The 21,095-nt window shown below is 37.1% G+C and overlaps 1 protein-coding gene across 3 annotated transcripts in view; it reads right to left on the bottom strand.

The window, feature by feature from the left end:
* The window catches only part of KCNK2 (potassium two pore domain channel subfamily K member 2), a gene marked incomplete at its 5' end in the record, with an annotated part of 249,583 nt that overhangs the window by 57,118 nt on the left and 171,370 nt on the right, over positions 1-21,095 (bottom strand). For all 3 annotated transcript variants that reach the window (XM_079696393.1, XM_079696392.1, XM_079696394.1), the window contains one exon: positions 12,449-12,588. In XM_079696393.1, the coding sequence (XP_079552519.1) occupies positions 12,449-12,588 (140 nt within the window). The remainder of the gene's footprint in view (positions 1-12,448; positions 12,589-21,095) is intronic.

The raw sequence follows: 21,095 nt of genomic DNA, 5'->3' as shown, positions 1-21,095 counted from the left end.
CCACCCCTTCCCCCTTGGTACCCATACATTTGTTCTCTACGACTATGTCTCTATTTCTGCTTTGCAAATAAGATCATATGTACCATTTTTCTAGATTCCACATATATGCATTAATATATGATATTTGTTTTTCTCTTTCTGACTTCCTTCACTCTGTATGACACTCTCTAGGTCCATCCACATCTCTACAAATGACCCAATTTTGTTCCTTTTTATGGCTAAGTAATATTCCATTGTATATAGGTACCACATCTTCTTTATCCATTCCTCTGCTGATGGACATTCACTTCCATGTCTTGGCTATTGTAAATAGTGCTGCAATGAACATTGGGGTGCATGTGTCTTTTTGGATTATAGTTTTCTCTGGGTATATGCCCAGTAGTGGGATTGCTAGGTCATATGGTACTTCTATTTTTAGTTTTTTTAAGGAACCTCAATACTGTTTTCCATAGTGGCTATATCAGTTTACATTCCTACCAACAGTGCAAGAGGGTTCCCTTTTCTCCATACCCTCTCCAGCATTTATTATTTGTGGATTTTTTGATGATGGCCATTCTGACCAGTGTGAGGTGATACCTCATTGTAGTTTTCATTTGCATTTATCTAATAATAAGTGATGTTGAGCATCTTTTCATGTGTTTGTTGGTCATCTGAATGTCTTCTTTGGAGAAATGTCTATTTAGGTCTTCTGCCCATCTTTTGATTGGGTTGTCTGTTTTTTTGATATTGAGCTGCATGAGCTGTTTGTATATTATGGAGATTAATCCTATGTCAGTTGCTTCATTTGCAAATATTTTCTCCTATTCTGAGGGTTGTCTTTTCATCTTGTTTATCGATAATTTGGACCAAAACCTCAACGTCTTTGCCCTTCCATGAATCAGTTTCTTTGACTATATTATTTGCTTTCCAGTTCGTTACAGTCTCTATGTCCACCCCCTTAAATGTGTTACTCTGGGTTCCACTGTTAGCTTTATTGTTGGCTTACTTTACAAATCTTCACTAGGTGAATTCACCTATACTCACAACTTCCATTGTCATGTATGTTGTGATGAGCACCCCCCCACCCCGCCACTCTGTCTCCAGCTCCCATCCTTCCTACATTCCAGGCTTGCATATCCAATTATCTACACTTGAATTAGCCACCTGGATATCCAACACAGCCCCCAATCACAATATGTCCAAAATGACATTCTCATTCCTTCTCTCAACTCAGAATCTCTCATTCTCCTGTGTTTTGTAATCCCATCCGAAGCTAGAATCATGAATGTCATCCTCTCTTTCTCTCTATTGCCCACGGCTAAAGGATTACCTATCTCTTCTATGCCCCAAATCATTTTGAAATCCGTACTTTCATCTCTAGCCCACTGCCACCATAGACTTCATTCTGTATTACCTGGATTCCTGCAATAATCTCTCCCAACTGATTTCCCAGCATCAGGCTTTGTTTCTAATCCATCTTCCTCACTGTTGACAAGATATTTCATTCCACTTCTTTAAAACTCTTCAATGGCTCCCTGAGGTTTTCAGAATAAAGCCTAAACTGTTTCAAAGGGCATATAAAGCCTTTCATATTAAAAGTACTTCTCCCATAAGAAATAATGATAATGTACTCTACTGTAACCTTTCCAGGGCTCAGGCTGCAACTGCTCTTTAATGCCCCATCTCCAGACAAGATAAAGAGCCATTAAGTCCCAGCTCTTTTCATTAAAGGGAGGCATTACCACCCTGAATGAAGTTCAGAGAAGAACAATTGCTCTCGACAGGTCATCAGCAGGAGAAAACTATGTATCTCCATATTCTCAGGTCCCTGCACAATGCTGGGGCCAAATACAAGTTCCAGGGACAATCTTTCAAGGTTTCTAGGCACTAGAGCTTCCAAAGGGAGTTTTCTTAATATGATGTAAGGCCAACTTACTAAAGTGAGCATCTCCATTTGCATGAATACCTTCAGAGGCTAAAGAAATTATATTGGTAAAGAAGTGATGCTTGGCTATCCACTCATTGTGGTCAGCTGTAGTGCCACAAGGCCTGAGAACACTGGGATGCTGATGTAGGGGCTGAGGTAGTGTTTGTCTCACATATGGACAGGAATATCCCAAACACTGTGGTACATGTACACTGATACAAGAACTATATAGAAATCACAGGTCTTTCAAACTCAAGGAATGTCAACAATAGCAAAATGAACTATGTCTATACATAATAAGGATGCACTACTCCCTGCTTGTTTAGGAATTTACTTTCTGAATTCTGTGGTCACATCTTATTTTTATTCTACCTGCCTCAGATATCAGTATTATTGTATTATTTAGAATACATAAATAATATTTATTTTCTAAATGGAAACATCATTTCCTCAGAAGAGGGTACATGGCTTCATAGAAAAAGATAATTAGTCATATCAATTCTTAATATTGAACATGTGTTATTCTCCATTAGAGCTTAAAAAATAATGACACAAATAAATGCTTTTACAGAAGCTCATATGTCTCCATGGAAAAATTATTGAGGTCATTATTCTTTTCCTTGAGGGATGCAGATCAACTCTAATTATATGTGACACTTCTGAAACTATGCAGTGTTGCTCCAGCTAACCCTTTCCTTTCAAATATTTCAGATAGATTAGCTATACCAACATGTTTTATTTCAGCATGTTCATCAAAAACTATTCTTCTTACTCCAAAACATAATATTTTCATTGACATTAGTCTTCATTGGAAACAGAATAGATTTTAACATGAAAAACAGAAATAAGGCCACATATGATTAGAGCTCTATGTTTACACTTAACCAATATCATTTAAGAAGATTAGTTTTTGAAAAAATAATGTCAGACTGGAACTTACTATTAGCCAGGATCTTTTCATTGGGGGAAATCTTGTGTTTTTGTATCATCACTTGGAAATTTGATACTATATATTATTTTGTATTTGTTATATTTTGTACTAGTTACACTTTTAATAGTGAGAACTCCAAGTTATCAAAAAAATTCAGCATTTTTATGGAATTGAGAACTAGAAATATTCTTGTTGCTTCTGAACATTCAGGTAGTTTTTAAAAGTTAGAGTATCTGGAATGGTTTAGGTACAAAAGGTAAGGAATATATTGTGAACAGTCACCCACCATGGTTCATGTGTGTAAAGATGACAACTAGAATGTATTTAGTTGATTTTATTTAATTATGTCCTTTAGTAAGTTATTTCAAGACTAAAATTATCGAATAATTTTTTTCCCACTGCTGTAGAAATGTTAGTAGAATTTCATTTATAAAAATTTTGGCCTTATTAATCTATAGATAAACTATAAATTGTCTTTCCCTTTCTTTCTTCACGTTCTCTGTTGAATTTGTGACCCAATTTTGTCATTTCCCTGAACTGCATTATAAATTAGAAAATGCACATCTGCTCAAAGTGACAGTTCCATTGTAACCGGCTCAACTGTCCGGAGCAGCTGCAGCTCCAGAGGGTTCCCATAAACTTGATCAGGGCCTTTACTCAAATGAGCTTTGCCCAGGTGCAGTCACCAGAAAGTACATGTCACACACACAAAAGGCTAGGGAGGACACAACCGCCAAAGTATCCAGCACAGCGTCTCTATGCTGGGAATGCTAATCCAACATGTTAGGTGCAAGACTTCAGCACACGGCTTCTACAGACAAGTGAAACTCGACTAAGCACAAAAGAAGGTAGACCTTATAACCTAGATTCCATTGTATTTTTCCCAGGGACCCTGGGGGCTTTGCCAGCGACACCACGGATGCCATGGATTTTCCTCTTTCTCGCTGCCCTTGACTCAGAACAGGGGAACTGGAACACCATAATGACATCTACTGTCACAGCATCTTCCTCTGGACTATGACACACAAGAGAAAGCCATGTGGCTGACAGGGTCTTGGTGTTCCAGCCGGGTGTGAGGCCTGTGTGTTGGAGGTGGGAGAGCCGAGTTCAGGACACTGATCCACCAGAGACCTCCCAGCTCCAAGTAATATCAAATGGCAAAAGCTCTCCCAGAGATCTCCATCTCAATGCTAAGACCCAGCTCCACTAAACGACCAGCAAGCTACAGTGCTGGACACCCTAAGCCAAACAACTAGCAAGACAGGAACACAACCCATCCATTAGCAGAGAGGCTGCCTAAAATCATAATAAGGTCACACACATGCCAACACACACCACCGGATGCAGTCCTGCCCACCGGAAAGACAAGATCCAGCATCATCCACCAGAACACAGGCACTAGTCCCATTGACCAGGAAACCTACACAACCCACTAAACCAACCTTAGGCACTGGGGGCAGACAGCAAAAACAATGGGAACTACAAACCTGCAGCCTGCAAAAAGGTGACCCCAAACACAGTAAGTTAAGCAAAATGAGAAGACAGAGAAACACACAGCAGATGAAGGAGCAAGGTAAAAACCTAACAGACCAAACAAATGAAGAGGAAATAGGCAGTCTACCTGAAAAAGAATTCAGAGTAATGATAGTAAAGATGATCCAAAATCTTGGAAATAGAATGGAGAAAATACAAGACACATTTAACAAGGACCTAGAAGAACTAAAGAGCAAACAAACAAAGATGAACAACACAATAAATGAAATTTAGAATTCTCTAGAAGGAATCAATAGCAGAATAACTGAGGCAGAAGAACCGATAAGTGACCTGGAAGGTAAAATAGTGGAAATAACTACTGCAGAGCAGAAAAAAGAAAAAAGAATGAAAAGAATTGAGGACAGTCTTAGAGACCTCTGGGACAACATTAAACACACCAACATTCGAATTATAGGGGTCCCAGAAGAAGAAGAGAAAAAGAAAGGGACAGAAAAAGTATCTGAAGAGATTATAGTTGAAAACTTCTCTAATATGGGAAAGGAAAAGGTCAATCAAGTCCAGGAAGCACAAGAGAGACCCATACAGGATAAATTCAAGGAGAAACATGCCAAGACACATATTATTCAAGCTATCAAAAATTAAACACAAAGAAAAAATATTAAAAGAAGCAAGGGAAAAACAACAAATAACATACAAGGAATCCCCATAAGGTTAACAGCTCATCCTTCAGCAGAAACTCTGCAAGCCAAAAAGGAGTCGCAAGATGTATTTAAAGTGACGAAAGGGAAAAACCTGCAACCAAGATTACTCTACCCAGCAAGCAATTCATTCAGATTTGAAAAAGAAAACCTTTCAGACAAGCAAAAGGTAAGAGAATTCAGCACCACCAAACCAGCTTTACAACAAATGCTAAAGGAACCTCTCTAGGCAGGAAACACAAGAGAAGGAAAACACCTACAAGAACAAACCCAAAACAATTAAGAAAATGGTAATAGGAACATATATATCAATAATTACCTTAAATGGAAATGGATTAAATGCTCCAACCAAAAGACAAAGACTGGCTGAATAGATATGAAAACAAGACATGTATATATGCTGTCTACAAGAGACCCACTTCAGACCTAGGGGCACATACAGACTGGAAGTGAGGGGACAGAAAAAGATATTCCATGCAAATGGAAATCAAAAGAAAGCTGGAGTAGCAATTCTCATACCAGACAAAATAGACTTTAAAACAAAGACTATTACAAGCGACGAAGAAGGACATTACATAATGATCAAGGGATCAATCCAAGAAGAAGATATAACAATTGTAAATATTTATGCACACAGCATAGAAGCACCTTAATACATAAGGCAAATGCTAACAGCCCTAAAAGGGGAAATCGACAGTAACATAATCACAGTAGGGGACTTTAACACCCCACTTTCACCAATGGACAGATCATCCAAAATGAAAATAAATAAGGAAACACAAGTATTAAATGATACGTTAAAGAAGATTGACTTAATTGATATTTATAGGGCATTCCATCCAAAAACAATAGAATACACTTTCTTCTCAAGTGTTAATGGAAAATTCTCCAGGATAGATCATATCTTGGGTTACAAATCAAGCCCCAGTAAATTTAAGAAAATTGAAATCGTATCAAGTATCTTTTCTGACCACAACACTATGAGACTAGATATCAATTACAGGAAAAAATCTGTAAAAAATACAAACACATGGAGGCTAAACAACACACTACTTAATAAACAAGAGACCACTGAAGAAATCAAAGAGAAAATAAAAAAAAAATACCTAGAAACAAATGACAATGAAAACATATGACCCAAAACCTATGGGACGCAGCAAAAGCAGTTCTAAGAGGGAAGTTTATAGCAATACAATCCTACCTCAAGAAACAAAAAACAACTCAAATAAACCACCTAACCATATACCTAAAACAATGAGAGAAAGAAGAATAAAAAATCCCCAAAGTTGGGCTTCCCTGGTGGCGCAGTGGTTGAGAGTCCGCCTGCCGATGCAGGGGACACGGGTTCGTGCTCCGGTCTGGGAAGATCCCACATGCCGCGGAGCGGCTGGGCCCGTGAGCCATGGCCGTTGAGCCTGCGCGTCCGGAGCCTGTGCTCCGCAACGGGAGAGGCCACAATAGTGAGAGGCCCGCGTACCGCAAAAAAAAAAAAAAAAAAAAAAAAAAAAAAAAAAAAATCCCCAAAGTTAGCAAAAGGAAAGAAATCATAAAGATCAGATCAGAAATAAATGAAAAAGAAATGAAGGAAACAATAGCAAATGTCAATAAAACTAAAAGCTGGCTCTTTGAGAAGGTAAACAAAATTCATAAACAATTAGCCAGACTCATCAAGAAAAAAAAGTAGACTCAAATCAACAGAATTAGAAATGAAAAAGAAGAAGTAACAACTGACACTGCAGAAATACAAAGGATCATAAGAGATTACTACAAGCAACTATATGCCGATAAACTGGACAACCTGGAAGAAATGGACAAATTTTTAGAAAAGCACAACCTTCCGAGACTGAAGCAGGAAGGAACAGAAAATATTAATTGACCAATCACAAGCACTGAAATTGAGACTGTGATTAAAAATCTTCCAACAAACAGAAGCCCAGGACCAGATGGTTTCACAGGCGAATTCTATCAAACATTTAGAGAAGAGCTAACAGCTATCCTTCTCAAACTCTTCCAAAATATACCAGAGGGAGGAACACTCCCAAACTCATTCTATGAGGCCACCATCACCCTGATACCAAAACCAAACAAAGATGTCACAAAGAAAGAAAACTACAGGCCAGTATCACTGATGAACACAGACGCAAAAATCCTCAACAAAATACTAGCAAAGAGAATCCAACAGCATATTAAAAGGATCATACACCATGATCAAGTGGGGTTTATCCCAGGAAGGCAAGGATTCATAAATATATGCAAATCAATCAATGTGATAAACAATATTAACAAATGAAGGAGAAAAACCTTATGATCATCTCAATAGATGCAGAAAAAGCTTCTGACAAATTCAACACCCATTTATGATAAAAACCCTCCAGATAACAGGCATAGCGGGAACTTACCTCAACATAATAAAGGCCATATATGACAAACCCACAGCCAACATCGTTCTCAATGGTGAAAAACTGAAACCATTTCCTCTAAGATCAGAAACAAGACAAGGGTGTCCAGTCTCACCACTATTATTCAACATAGTTTTGGAAGTTTTAGCAACAGCAATCAGAGAAGAAAAAGAAATAAAAGGAATGCAAATTGGAAAAGAAGAATTAAAGCTGTCACTGTTTGAAGATAACATGATACTATACATAGAGAGTCCTAAAGGTGCTACCAGAAAACTACTAGAGTTAATCAATGAATTTGGTAAAGTAGCAGGATACAAAATTAATGCACAGAAATCTCTTGCATTCCTATGCACTAATGATGAAAAATCAGAAAGAGAAAATAAGGAAACACTCCCATTTACCACTGCAACAAAAAGAATAAAATGCCTAGGAATAAACCTACCTAAGGAGACAGAAACCTGTATGCAGAAAACTGTAAGACACTGATGAAAGAAATTAAAGATGATACAAACAGATGGAGAGATATACCATGTTCTAGGTTTGGAAGAATTGACATTGTGAAAATGACTGTACCACCCAAAGCAATCTACAGATTCAGTGCAATCCCTATCAAACTACCAAGGGCATTTTTCACAGAACTAGAACAAAATATTTCATAGTTTGTATGGAAACACAAAAGACCCTGAATAACCAAAGCAATCTTAAGAAAAAAAATGGAGCCAGAGGAATCAGGCTCCCTGATTTCAGACTCTATTACAAAGCTACAGTAATCAGGACAGTATGGTACTGGCACAAAAACAGAAATATAGATCAATGGAACAGTATAGAAAGCCCAGAGATAAACTCATGCACATATGGTCACCTTATCTTTGACAAAGGAGGCAAGAATATACAGTGGAGAAAAGACAGCCTCTTCAATAAGTGAAGCTGGGGAAACTAGATAGCTACATGTAAAAGAATGAAATTAGAACACTCCCTAACACCATACACAAAAATAAACTCAAAATGGATTAAAGACCTAAATGTAAGGCCGGACAGTATAAAACTCTTAGAGGAAAACATAGGCAGAACATGCCATTACATAAATCACAGCAAGATCGTTTTTGACCCACCTCCTACAGAAATGGAAATAAAAACAAAAAGAAACAAACAAATGGGACCTAATGAAACTTCAAAGCTTTTGCACAGCAAAGGAAACCATAAGCAAGACGAAAAGACAACCCTCAGAATGGGAGAAAATATTTGCAAATGAAGCAACTGACAAGGGATTAATCTCCAAAATTCACAAGCAGCTCATGCAGCTTAATATCAAAAAAACAAACAACCCAATCCAAAAATGGGCAGAAGACCTAAATAGACATTTCTACAAAGAAGATAAACAGATTGCCAAGAAACACATGAAAGGATGCTCAACATCACTAATCATTAGAGAAATGCAAATCAAAACTACAATGAGGTATCACCTCACACTGGTCAGAATGGCCATCATCAAAAAATGTACAAACAAAAAATGCTGGAGAGAGTGTGGAAAAAAGGGAACCCTCTTGCACTGTTGGTGGGAATGTAAAGTGATACAGCCACTATAGAGAAGACTATGGAGGTTTCTTAAATAACTAAAATTAGAAGTACCATATGACCCAGCAATCCCACGACTGGGCATATACCCTGAGAAAACCATAATTCAAAAAGGGTCATGTATCACAATGTTTATTGCAGCTCTATTTACAATAGCCAGGACATGGAAGCAACCTAAGTGTCCAGCGACAGATGAATGGATAAAGGAGATGTGGCACATATATACAATGGAATATTACTCAGCCATAAAAAGAAACAAAATTGAGTTATTTGTTGTGAGGCAGATGGACCTAGAGACTGTCATACAGAGTGAAGTAAGTCAGAAAGAGAAAAATAAATACCATATTCTAACACATATATATGGAATCTAAAAAAAAAAAAAGGTTCTAAAGAACCTAGGGGCAGAACCGGAATAAAGATGCAGACGTAGAGAATGGACTTGAGGACATGGGAAGGGGGAAGGGTAAGCTGGGATGAAGTGAGATAGTGTCATGGACATATATACACTACCAAATATAAAATAGATAGCTAGTGGGAAGCAGCCACATAGCACAGGGAGATCAGCTCAGTGCTTTGTGACCACCTAGAGGGGTGGGATAGGGAGGGTGGGAGGGAGTCACAAGAGGAACGGTATATGGGGATATATGTATACGCATAGCTGATTCACTTTGTTATATAGCAGAAAGTAACACACCTTTTTAAAGCAATTATAGTCGGATAAAATGTTAAAAAAAAAGGGCTAGGGAGAAGCCGAAAGACTTATGTTAGGAAAAAAGAATAGCTTTCTAATTTTCAGTGTTGAAAATACAATGATACATCTCATAGTTGGCTGAGAATCACGAAGATCACTCATAAGTAGGCAAACAAACTTGTCTTTCATATTAAATAAGCCAGTTAATGTAGAAGTTAAAATTTTTGAAAGGATTCTATTATAGCCTGAATTGGGTCCTCCAGCAAGTCATATGTTGAAGCCCTAATCCCCATTGTGACTTTATTTGGAGATAGAGCCTTTAAGGAGATAATTAAGGTTAAATGAGGTCATAAGGGTCAAGCCCTAATCCAATAGGACTGGTGTCCCTATATGAGGAAGGGCCTAGAGCCCCCCCTCTCTCCAGGCACATGTGCAGATACAAGGCCCTGTGAAGACACAGCAAGAAGGCACCATCTACAAGCCAAAGAGAGAGACCTCATCAGAAACCAGTGCCTTAATCTGGTACTTCCAGCTTCCTGAATTGTGAGAAAATAAATTTCTGTTGTTTAAGCTACACAGTCTGTGGTATTTTGTTATGGCAGTCCAAGCAGACAGATATTATCTCACTACTCTGGAAAAAATGTGCTAGTGCTTTGTACGAGCTAATCCTATCAAAAAAGCACTGGTTTTTAACAATACAAGTTTTTAAACTTTAATCAAATATATCAACAGCATAAAGATAAAACTTCCCCCTGTTCTATATATGCCTTGGTCGCTTTCCAACTTTTGGACTGTGATCCATAATAATATTAGTATATATATGCACATATGTATGTAATATATATTTATTGTATATATGTGGGTGGAAATATATATATATATTTCCAAAAAACAACTTTTTAAACTATCTAACAGCGATGTGCTCTGTTCAGTTCTATTTTACTTAAAAAAAAAAAGGTCTGTGTGTGTTCTTAAAATGCATTTCAATGCCAGTTTATGACTGGAAGTTTGAGAAGTTCCCTTTTTTGCTATGTTATCCAGAATATTTCCTAGTTACAATTTCCTTTGTTCCCCTTAGCATCTCAAGACCCTTAAAAGTATACTGAAGTTAAAATAACCATAATTCTCTCCCTCCCCTACCTCATTCTCTCCCTGTCTCTGTCACTCACACACACACACACACACACACACACACACACACACACACACACACACAATATGAGTCTAACTAAGACTGGGGCAAGTCAGTTGAAGTCCTATTCAAAGCTGTACTTTTCACATGATTTAAACTAGAATGTCAAGCATATTGTCTTGCTGATTTGTTTATAATAATGTTTTTGGTTTTATGGTATAACTAAGATATAGATTAATATACACAATCTGAATATATGAATTACTAGTTGAGAAATAGGGTATTCATGAAGAGAAATGTTGGATAACTTATGCTCCTAATTACCATAGGCATCTTGGGTATTAATAAGAAATTATATGGCTTGATGTGTTTCAAAGCAAATATTTGTTTGTAGAGAGAAATTAATTTTATCATTTCCTATCTTATTCTATTTCTTTTGGGTGTATGTTTAAAGAATCATGCTTGTTGTATCAATCAAAGATTTTGACACTGATGTCTCTTGGTGTATGAATGCCAGATAATGAAATGGAGGGATAATTAAAGGAAGACAGTGGGTACTATAGTTTCAGGTCTTACAGATTTGTTGTGCTCTGAAAAAATGAGTAAAGTTGGCTAAGACCCAGAAGCAAAAAACACAGAAATCATAATAAAACACTACTTTGTCACACTCAAACTAAAAGTACTTCTGGACCCTTCAATATAAAATCAAAAGTTAATTTCTAAACTATAAAAAATTTCAAAATCAAGATTTAAATTTCAAACTTTCCAAACTTTCATGAGTCAAAATTCTAAAGGTCATTTCTGTATATACAGTTGCACAAAATAGATAACAAGACATCTTTTTTTTTTTTTTTTTTTTTTGCGGTAGGCGGGCCTCTCACTGTTGTGGCCTCTCCCCCTGCGGAGCACAGGCTCCGGAGCACAGGCTCAGCGGCCATGGCTCACGGGCCCAGCCGCTCCTGCGGCATGTGGGATCTTCCCAGACCGGGGCACGAACCCGCGTCCCCTGCATCGGCAGGCGGACTCTCAACCACTGCGCCACCAGGGAAGCCCCAAGACATCTTTTTGAACAGCCGAAGTCAGTACACAGGGAAATTGGTCATAATGCAATCTAGCTTTGGGGAATACATGTGTGTGTATACTTGTGCACTTGCACACACTTATACAGACCTAAGAAAAAGGGAAATAACTGAATACAATAAAAATTCAATATTATATAATACATTCACTTTTTCATGCTACTGGTATCTTGACACATATTTCCTATTGTCTCTTTATGGAATAAAAGTTACTCTGTGTCCTTGAGGAAATAAAGAAATAAAAGAAAAAAAGAAAAAGAAAGAATGAAGAAAATGTTTTTAATTGCATCTTTTTTCATTACAAATTACCCTCAGCACCAAGATATCATCTGGCATGTAGAGATACTTAGTAAGCTTTGGTTAAATCAATAAATTATACCTCATATGATTGATAGCCTCACACAGCAAATTCACACCAAACAAACATTAAAATTTTTAAGTAATGTTTAAATATTTTAAAAAATAAATGTTAAAAAAAAGTTTAAAAATAACCTTACTGAATTAGCTAAATAACATTGTTTTTGCACACTTCTTATTTCTTACCTCTTCTTTTGTCTTTTTTGATATCACTCGGAGCCAGTCTCCAATCATGCTCAGGACAGCAGCAAAGTAAGCAAGCCCTACAAGGATCCAAAACCATACGACAGGCTTATAGAAGTCTAGATATTCAATATCTGATCCACCTGTGAGAGAAAAACAAAGTAGGACAAAATAACTTCATATTCATAAAAGTAAACAACATAGATTCCTGCTAAAATTATCAACTAAATTTTGGTTTTCTAAACACAGAAATCGTCTTGTCAGTTGATCCATGTTATTTTGTTCATATGGAATTCCTTGTTTTCACTCAATTAATCCTTATCTATTTTTCAAGAACCAGTTAATTCTTTTTTAAATTGAAGTACAGTTGATTTACAATATTTTATTAGTTTCAGGTCTTAGGAAGTTCTTAATAAGACCTTTCATTACTTCTCCAGATAATAACACTTGTTCCTTGTTCCCATGTTTCTTTTTTGTTTATTATAATTGATCTCAACTAGTGTAGCACTTAATTATTCCATGCGTATTAGTTTCTCTTTCCACCTCTATTGCAACAAATGGGAAACAGAGATGATACTTTTTTGGCATGCATTTAACTTTGTATCTTTATCTTATTGCCCATCAATTCATGCTAACCAATCAATACATGCAAACCAATCAATTCGAAGTCAACTTGGACAGAAAGTAGTTCTTATTTTAAAACATCAATACAATGGATAACAAATGCCAGAGACAATGCCTTGGTGGGTCTACTTTGAATAAATAGTAACTTGCAGGTGATACTGCCATTCATTATTCGCTGACTTTTCAGAGGAATTCCCATGTTTGTCATAAATTTAAATCCCTAGCTCTCAAGAAAAAATTGGCAAAGGAGTTCTTTTGCCTTAATCTATGCTACTTCTCCATTCATTTGGTATAGTAACTGCACCTATGAGAATCTGAATACATTTCAATACATCCCAACTTTAGCACATATTAATAGGGCACTTAAATTAAGTTTCAAACACTGAAACAGTTATGGGTTTTTTCCACAATAGAAGAAAGCATGTCTCTCTCTTGAGAAATTCATAATTTAGCCTAAGAAAGCCTCACATAGATAATTAACCACAATGGGGGATATCAAGTGATAGGGAAAAAGAAGAAAAAGTACTATGAGAGGACACAGAAGAAATGATTTTTATTTCTGGAAGGGTGAAAATGAGAAGACAGAAGGTGAATCTTATAATAATGAGTATCAAAACAGAAAAGTTCAGTGTGAAAATATTTGATATATTCAAAGGACTGTTAGTATCGACTAAAGCTACATTTGGAAGGGGGTCAAGGGAGCAGACAAGTAGAAGAGGAGAATCTAGAAAAAATAAGTTGTATCAGGTTGTAAAGACTTGCTCCTAAAGTAATGGGGAGTAGGTAAAAGTTTATAGGCAGATTAGTGTTTGACTATATGCACAGAAAGATCTGGTGGCAGAGAGAGGAGGATTGACAGAGAAGCCCCATGAGAAACTTTGTTCTAAACTAGCTAAGCAATGATTGTGCCTGAGTTAGACTGGGATGGAAAGAAGAGACATTTGAGGCAGAATTTCAGGGATTGACGACCAGATAGTTGGTGTGATAAGTGAAAGGAAGGGTATAGGATGACCAGAGACCACAGACCCTCACTGGGAGATGGTACCAGCAACTGAACAGGAAACACAGGGGAAGGAACAGTGACAATAAAAGGAAAAGTCATTCAAACTGGGACATAATAAATTTGAAGTGCTTGAGGTACCAACAGGCAAGATAGCCAGCAGGATCCTTAAATATTAATCTAACACTTAATAGGGCAGAGCAGGAGATAAAGATTTTAGGATCAACAGCACAGAGACTAGGGCTGCTTAAACAGGGGTGATGGACATACTCAATTCACAAAATTTAACCTGTACCTTCAGAAGAACAGCTAATAAACAGCAAATACACATTAAAAATCAAATATAAAATTTTCAATATAACATTACTCTCTAATTATAAATTAGACCGTGAGTTGCCCACAGTGACATTTTCAAATTACTAAAGGGTCAGAGTAAAAAGAGAACCTTTTTCTATCAGGCAAATAATATGAACAGATACAAGGTCAGCTTTCTTTTGGGACAAAGAATAATTTTCAAGATTCAGTTTATAAAGTCAATAATATTACCCTCAAAATATTGTAAAAATTTTTACCTTGTGCAGCATTTATTAAAATGTAATTTCTGGGAAGAACTACAAAGGCTAAATGCATACTGTGATGGTTAACACTTGGCCCATGGGGGATGCAGCTCTACAAATTCACAAAGTGACTTAAGAAATATGTGTGGAAATTTGTTATATGATAGGCCCACTAGCGAATTCCATTTTTAAAATGTTTCCATTTCAGTGAAACCAGAATGACATTTTTCCCCAAGTACTTTCTCTTTCAAAACCAGAAAATCCTCATCCAAATAGTTGTGACTCACTTAACACATAAGTTCACCAAAATGTTGATTTTAGAAGTTAGTTCATGCTCAAGATGACTTTTTATAAGTCTTCTTTCTTATAAACAGGATGTCACAGTTTGAAAAGAGTAAATTAACTTAATCACAAAAAGGTCTATATTTGGGTAAAATGTTCATCCCACAAGTTTTAGTGGATTCTAAGCCTGGGGAAGGGTGGGAAGGGGGATGTTTTCCCATTCTTTTTTTTTTTTTTGTGGTACACGGGCCTCTCACTGTTGTGGTCTCTCCCCTTGCAGAGCACAGGCTCTGGACGCGCAGGCTCAGCGGCCATGGCTCACAGGCCTAGCCGCTCTGCGGCATGTGGGATCTTCCCAGACCGGGGCACGAACCCGTGTCCCCTGCATCGGCAGGCGGACTCTCAACCACTGCGCCACCAGGGAAGCCCTCCCATTCTTAATTGCCACTCTTAAGATGAAATACTGGCAGTCAAGTGATCCAGGAAAAGCTAATGTATATAAATAGAAGTATTATCCAACAACTCACAAATTCTTTTCACTTTCTGATATCTAAGATTTATGAATTAATTTTCACATTATTCATCTGATTCAAGAGTCTTAACCAAATTAAAATATCTGTAATGTTAAGATAACTTACTAAAAAGTTATTAGTCTTATTTTTAAATTAGGAAATTTTTTTTAAGGTATTGGTTATTATAAGCATTACTCTTAGTCTAGCACATTCAAGAAAGCTGTGCATGGGTCCTCTTGTTAAAAACCTAGGGCAATTTCTCTGTCCTGGATTCCCTCCCTATGTGCCCCCTAACCCCATACCAGGCTTTACACTCATTGCAGCTGATTTACAAAATATTCAAACTGTGATGGAGAGAGAAGAGTGAAAGCTAAGACTTACCGATGGCCTACCTAAATGAAATCATGCCATCCTAAAGCCCTGAGGGGGTAGGTATTGAGGGGAGTTGTATTCCTACTCCTATTTCCACTGATTTAGGACAAGACTATTAGCAAGACCATTTGGTCAGAGAGTTAAGCCATATCTCCAGCTGCCTTTATCAGATGCCTTCTAAGCTGACATTTCAATGGCCATCATTCTTACAGCCTGTTCAGAACTCATGGGTGAAAGACTGGTATTGGCTCCCTGAAATCTCAATAGTAAATATCCCCATTTTACAATAGAGAAACCATACTCTCAGTAGGTAAAATAACAGTGGTCAGGTTACACAGGAAAGAGGGCATTAGAGCTAGAATTCAAAGCCAGGCCTGCCTAGCTTCAGATCACAGGCTCTTTTCATTGAACCAGGCTGTCTATGTCACCTATGATCTCTGCTGATGTCCTTCCCATCATTTATCCACTATCCATTTTTTGTCCATACTGTATGGTAGACACTTAGCTAGGGCTGGAAACACTAAGTCAAACAAAGTGTTCCTCTTCCCCTCAAGGTTCCTACCTAGAAATCAGGTGGGTCTGAAGGTCAGCACTGTTTTGCCAGGAGCCTCCTTACCTTGCTTATGTCCTTATTCCAACAGTTTCCAGAAGTTGGCCCTATTCTGCTGTATAGAACTTGAATACACAATGCCCTCTCCTCCTTAAATTTAATTTTCTTTCTCTTGATACTGCTGAACCACAGAATATAAAGAAAAAAAAGATATAACCTGGATTTAAAGAATCATCTAGCCATTTTGGACTAAACTTACCAACTCCATGCCCCTCTTCTGGTTTTCTAAAATGTGTATTATAGAATACACAAATGTGTATACACATACAACTTTGTTCTAAAGAAAATAAAGGTCACTTCTTTACATGGGTCTGTATTTTAGTTTAGATATCAAATATGGATTTCACCTTTTTTTGGTTTGTTTCACTTTCTTTTTATTAATGAAAGCTATTCTGTCTTAATGTGATGGGGAAAAACATATTTTGCTTTAGTATATTTTTCTTTTTTATAGTAAAGCAAATTAACTGAATGAAGTGTTGTTTTTTTTAACATCTTTATTGGACTATAATTGCTTTACAATGGTGTGTTAGTTTCTGCTTTATAACAAAGTGAATCAGCTATACATAAACATATATCCCCATATCTCCTCCCTCTTGCGTCTCCCTCTCTCCCACCCTCCCTATCCCACCCCTCTAGGTGGTCACAAAGCACCGAGCTGATCTCCCTGTGCTATGCGGCTGCTTCCCGCTAGCTATCTATTTTACGTTTGGTAGTGTATATATGTCCATGCCACTCTCTCACTTTGTCCCAGCTTACCCTTCCCCCTCCCCAGGTCCTCAAGTTCATTCTCTAGTAGGTCTGCGTCTTTATTCCTGTCCTGCCCCTAGGTTCTTCAGAACCTTTTTTTTTTTTTTTTTTTAGATTCCACATATATGTGTTAGCATACAGTATTTGTTTTTCTCTTTCTGACTTACTTCACTGTGTATGACAGTCTCTAGGTCCATCCACCTCATTACAAATAACTCAATTTTGTTTCTTTTTATGGCTGAGTAATATTCCATTGTATATATGTGCCACATCTCCTTTATCCATTCATCTGTCGATGGACACTTAGGTTGCTTCCATGTCCTGGCTATTGTGAATAGTGCTGCAGAAACTAACACAACACTGCAAAGCAATTATACTCCAATAAAGATGTTAAAAAAAAAAAAAGAAGTAGTTGTCCACTTCCTGCTAGGTACTTGGTCTAAGATTAGGAAAACTGCCATTAGAAGAACGGCAGTCTCAATGATCATAAAGAAAGAAAGATCAACACATTGTCTTGCTCATCCTTTACAAGGATGGAAATCTATAGGATATAGGATGTACATTATTGTTACCCTTAGAAATTACCTTTAAGTCTCAATATAGAGTAATTCGGAGGCTTTTTCATTAAACTTAGTATAATTTACTGCCTGTCTCACTGACTTAACTGTCAATCACTAAATGTTTTCCTTGTCATTTTTTTCTCCACGTGCTTCTACAATTCTTCTATATATCCATTCTGAATCCTAGAAGTTAAATAACTTCTTGGTTTGCCCACAGTCCCTAGGACTTCTGAACAGTTTGGGTCAAATCCCATTTAATTAATTACACAGATAACTCTCAGTTCTCTGATGAGTTCTCTGAGAGTCACCAGCTGAATCAGGGGGTGACCAGATGCCTTGCAGAATTTTCCCGTATTAACACAGAACCACCAAGAAGAGAAGACAATTTCTTATGTAATTGTTACTCTTGGATTTCAAACATTCTGTCCCATAGGAACAGGAACTAGAGCAATCATTATCACTAAGTGCTAAGCACAGTATGTATTATAAAATATGTGCTCACTAAACAGAATGAATGAATATATGAAGGATGAATATAAGACATCTCCCTAACAGTCACATAAACCCTCTCTTTTCAATCAAAGCAATTTTTCTGAGCCATTGTGGTGGTGGTGGTACTGACTGTTCTTCAGTTGACCTCACTTCTTTCTCATCAGGTAGTTTCCTTGTTATTTGTTAAATTCCTGGCAAATTTTTGCACAGTGTTCAGCTCAATAATAGCAATTTTAATACCTGGGCTTTGACATAGTTGCAAAATTTAGGCCACATCAGGAACTGTTTTCTCCAGGTGCTCTATAAGGACAAACTGTTTCGAACAAAAAAAACCTACCATGGTATTTCAATGGAGATTTATATGTTTTCATGATAAAATCTCCTTCCATTAAGCAAGCTCTGAGCACTCCATGACTAAATGAGTCATGGCTTTGGTTATAAGAGAAATAAATAGTTTGGTTACTAAAACTGCATTTCCATTAATGACTATGAAAACATAACTCCAAGAAAATTTAATTCCTTTTTTAAAATTTATTAAGTTAGTTATTTTTGGCTGAGTTAGGTCTTTGTTGCTGCGTGCAGGCTTCCTCTAGTTGCGGCGAGGGGGGGCTACTCTTCGTTGCGGTGCACGGGCTTCTCATTGCGGTGGCTTCTCTTGTTGCAGAGCATGGGCTCTAGGTGTGCTGGCTTCAGTAGTTGTGGCTCGTGGGCTCTAGAGCGCAGGCTCAGTAGTTGTAGCGCATGGGCTTAGCTGCTCCACGGCATGTGGGATCCTCCCGGACCAAGGCTTGAACCCATGTCCCCTGCATTGGCAGGTGGATTCTTAACCACTGCACCACCAGGGAAACCCAAAAACTTAATTCTTAATATGAGATATACAAAAATGTTTTTTCTAAAGTCAAAAATGTGAAGACAAATGATTCTATAACTGTGAAAACCGTAAAAGTTTAGTAAACATACCAGAAGGGGAATTTTACCTGTACAAAGTCCCAAATTATATTTTCTATATAGAGGAGCATAAGGCATTAAGCATAAAGCCTGACTAACCCAGTAAGTATTCAAAATTACACGTGAGATGAAGAAAATTTCATTATTGAACTAAATATACTAAATTTCACTGATCGAAATTCCAAGAAGATATATTTGGATGGCAAAGTAAATTTATGCTCAGAAGGAAAATGTGTTTTCATAATATCAATCATAAGGGTTTCTTACAATACATCCAAACTTTTGGCTAAAATTTTTGGTTTTCATTTAAAAAGTAGGTAATGTGAGAACACTGCTTTGTGAAACTATATATTTGTATCTGGCTTCCACTCAATCATATTATCTCTTATGAACTAACCTGGTTTACAAAAAGGAGTGTTTCTAAAGACTTCTTTGGGCAGCTTCTAAACAATGACTCACTGTAATCCTAACAGTATATATATGTGTGTGTGTATATATATATATATTTTTTATCCTTTTAATGTGTTGTTGGATTCTGTTTGCTAGTATTTTGTTGAGGATTTTTGCATCAATATTCATCAGTGATATTGGTCTGTAATTTTCTTTTTTTGTAGTATCTTTGTCTGGTTTTGGTATCAGGGTGATGGTGGCCTCATAGAATGAGTTTGGGAGTGTTCCTTCCTCTGCAATTTTTTGGAAGAGTTTGAGAAGGATGGGTGTTAGCTCTTCTCTAAATGTTTGATAGAATTCACCTGTGAAGCCATCTGGTCCTGGACTTTTGTTTGTTGGAAGATATTTATCACAGTTTCAATTTCATTACTTGTGATTGGTCTGTTCATATTTTCTATTTCTTCCTGGTTCAGTCGTGGAAGGTTATACCTTTCTATGAATTTGTCCATTTCTTCCAGGTTATCCATTTTATTGGCACAGAGTTTCTTGTAGTAGTCTCTTAGCATGCTTTGTATTTCTGCAGTGTCTGTTGTAAATTTTCCTTTTTCATTTCTAATTTTATTGATTTGAGTCCTCTCCTTTTTCTTGATGAGTCTGACTAATGGTTATCAATTTTTTTTATCTTCTCAAAGAACCAGATTTTAGTTTTATTGATCTTTGCTATTGTTGTCTTTGTTTCTATTTCATTTATTTCTGCTCTGAGCTTTATGATTTCTTTTCTTCTGCTAACTTTGGGTTTTGTTTGTTCTTCTTTCTGTAGTTCCTTTAGGTGTAACGTTAGATTGTTTATTTGAGGTTTTTCTTGTTTCTTGAGGTAGGCTTGTACAGCTATAAACTTCCCTCTTAGAACTGCTTTTGCTGCATCCCATAGGTTTTGGATCGTTGTGTTTTCATTGTCATTTGTCTCTAGGTATTTTTTGATTTCCTCTTTGATTTCTTCAGTGATCTCTTGGTTATTTAATAATGTATTCTTTAGCCTCCATGTGCTTGCGTTTTTTATGTTTTTTTCCCTGTAATTCAGTTCTAATCTCATAGCATTGTGGTCAAAAAAGATTCTTTTTTTTTTTTATTTTTTTTTTAATTTTTTTATTAGTTTCTGCTTTATAACAAAGTGAATCAGTCATACATATACATCTGTTCCCACATCCCCTCCCTCATGCATCTCCCTCCCTCCCACCCTCCCCATCCCACCCCTCCAGGCGGTCACAAAGCACCGAGCTGATCTCCCTGTGCTCTGCGGCTGCTTCCCTCTATCTATCTACCTTACGTTTGGTAGTGTATATATGTCCATGCCTCTCTTTCCCTTTGTCACAGCTTACCCTTCCCCTTCCCCATATCCTCAAGTCCATTCTCAAGTAGGTCTGTGTCTTTATTCCCGTTTTACCCCTAGGTTCTTCATGACATTTTTTTTTTTTAATTCCATATATATGTGTTAGCATACGGTATTTGTCTTTCTCTTTCTGACTTACTTCACTCTGTATGACAGACTCTAGGTC

The sequence above is a fragment of the Hyperoodon ampullatus genome (assembly GCF_949752795.1).
Source record: "Hyperoodon ampullatus genome assembly, chromosome: 2".
NCBI classification, from domain to species: domain Eukaryota; kingdom Metazoa; phylum Chordata; class Mammalia; order Artiodactyla; family Ziphiidae; genus Hyperoodon; species Hyperoodon ampullatus.
Note: the sequence above shows the minus strand (reverse complement) of the source record. Positions and strands in the feature narration are given on the sequence as shown.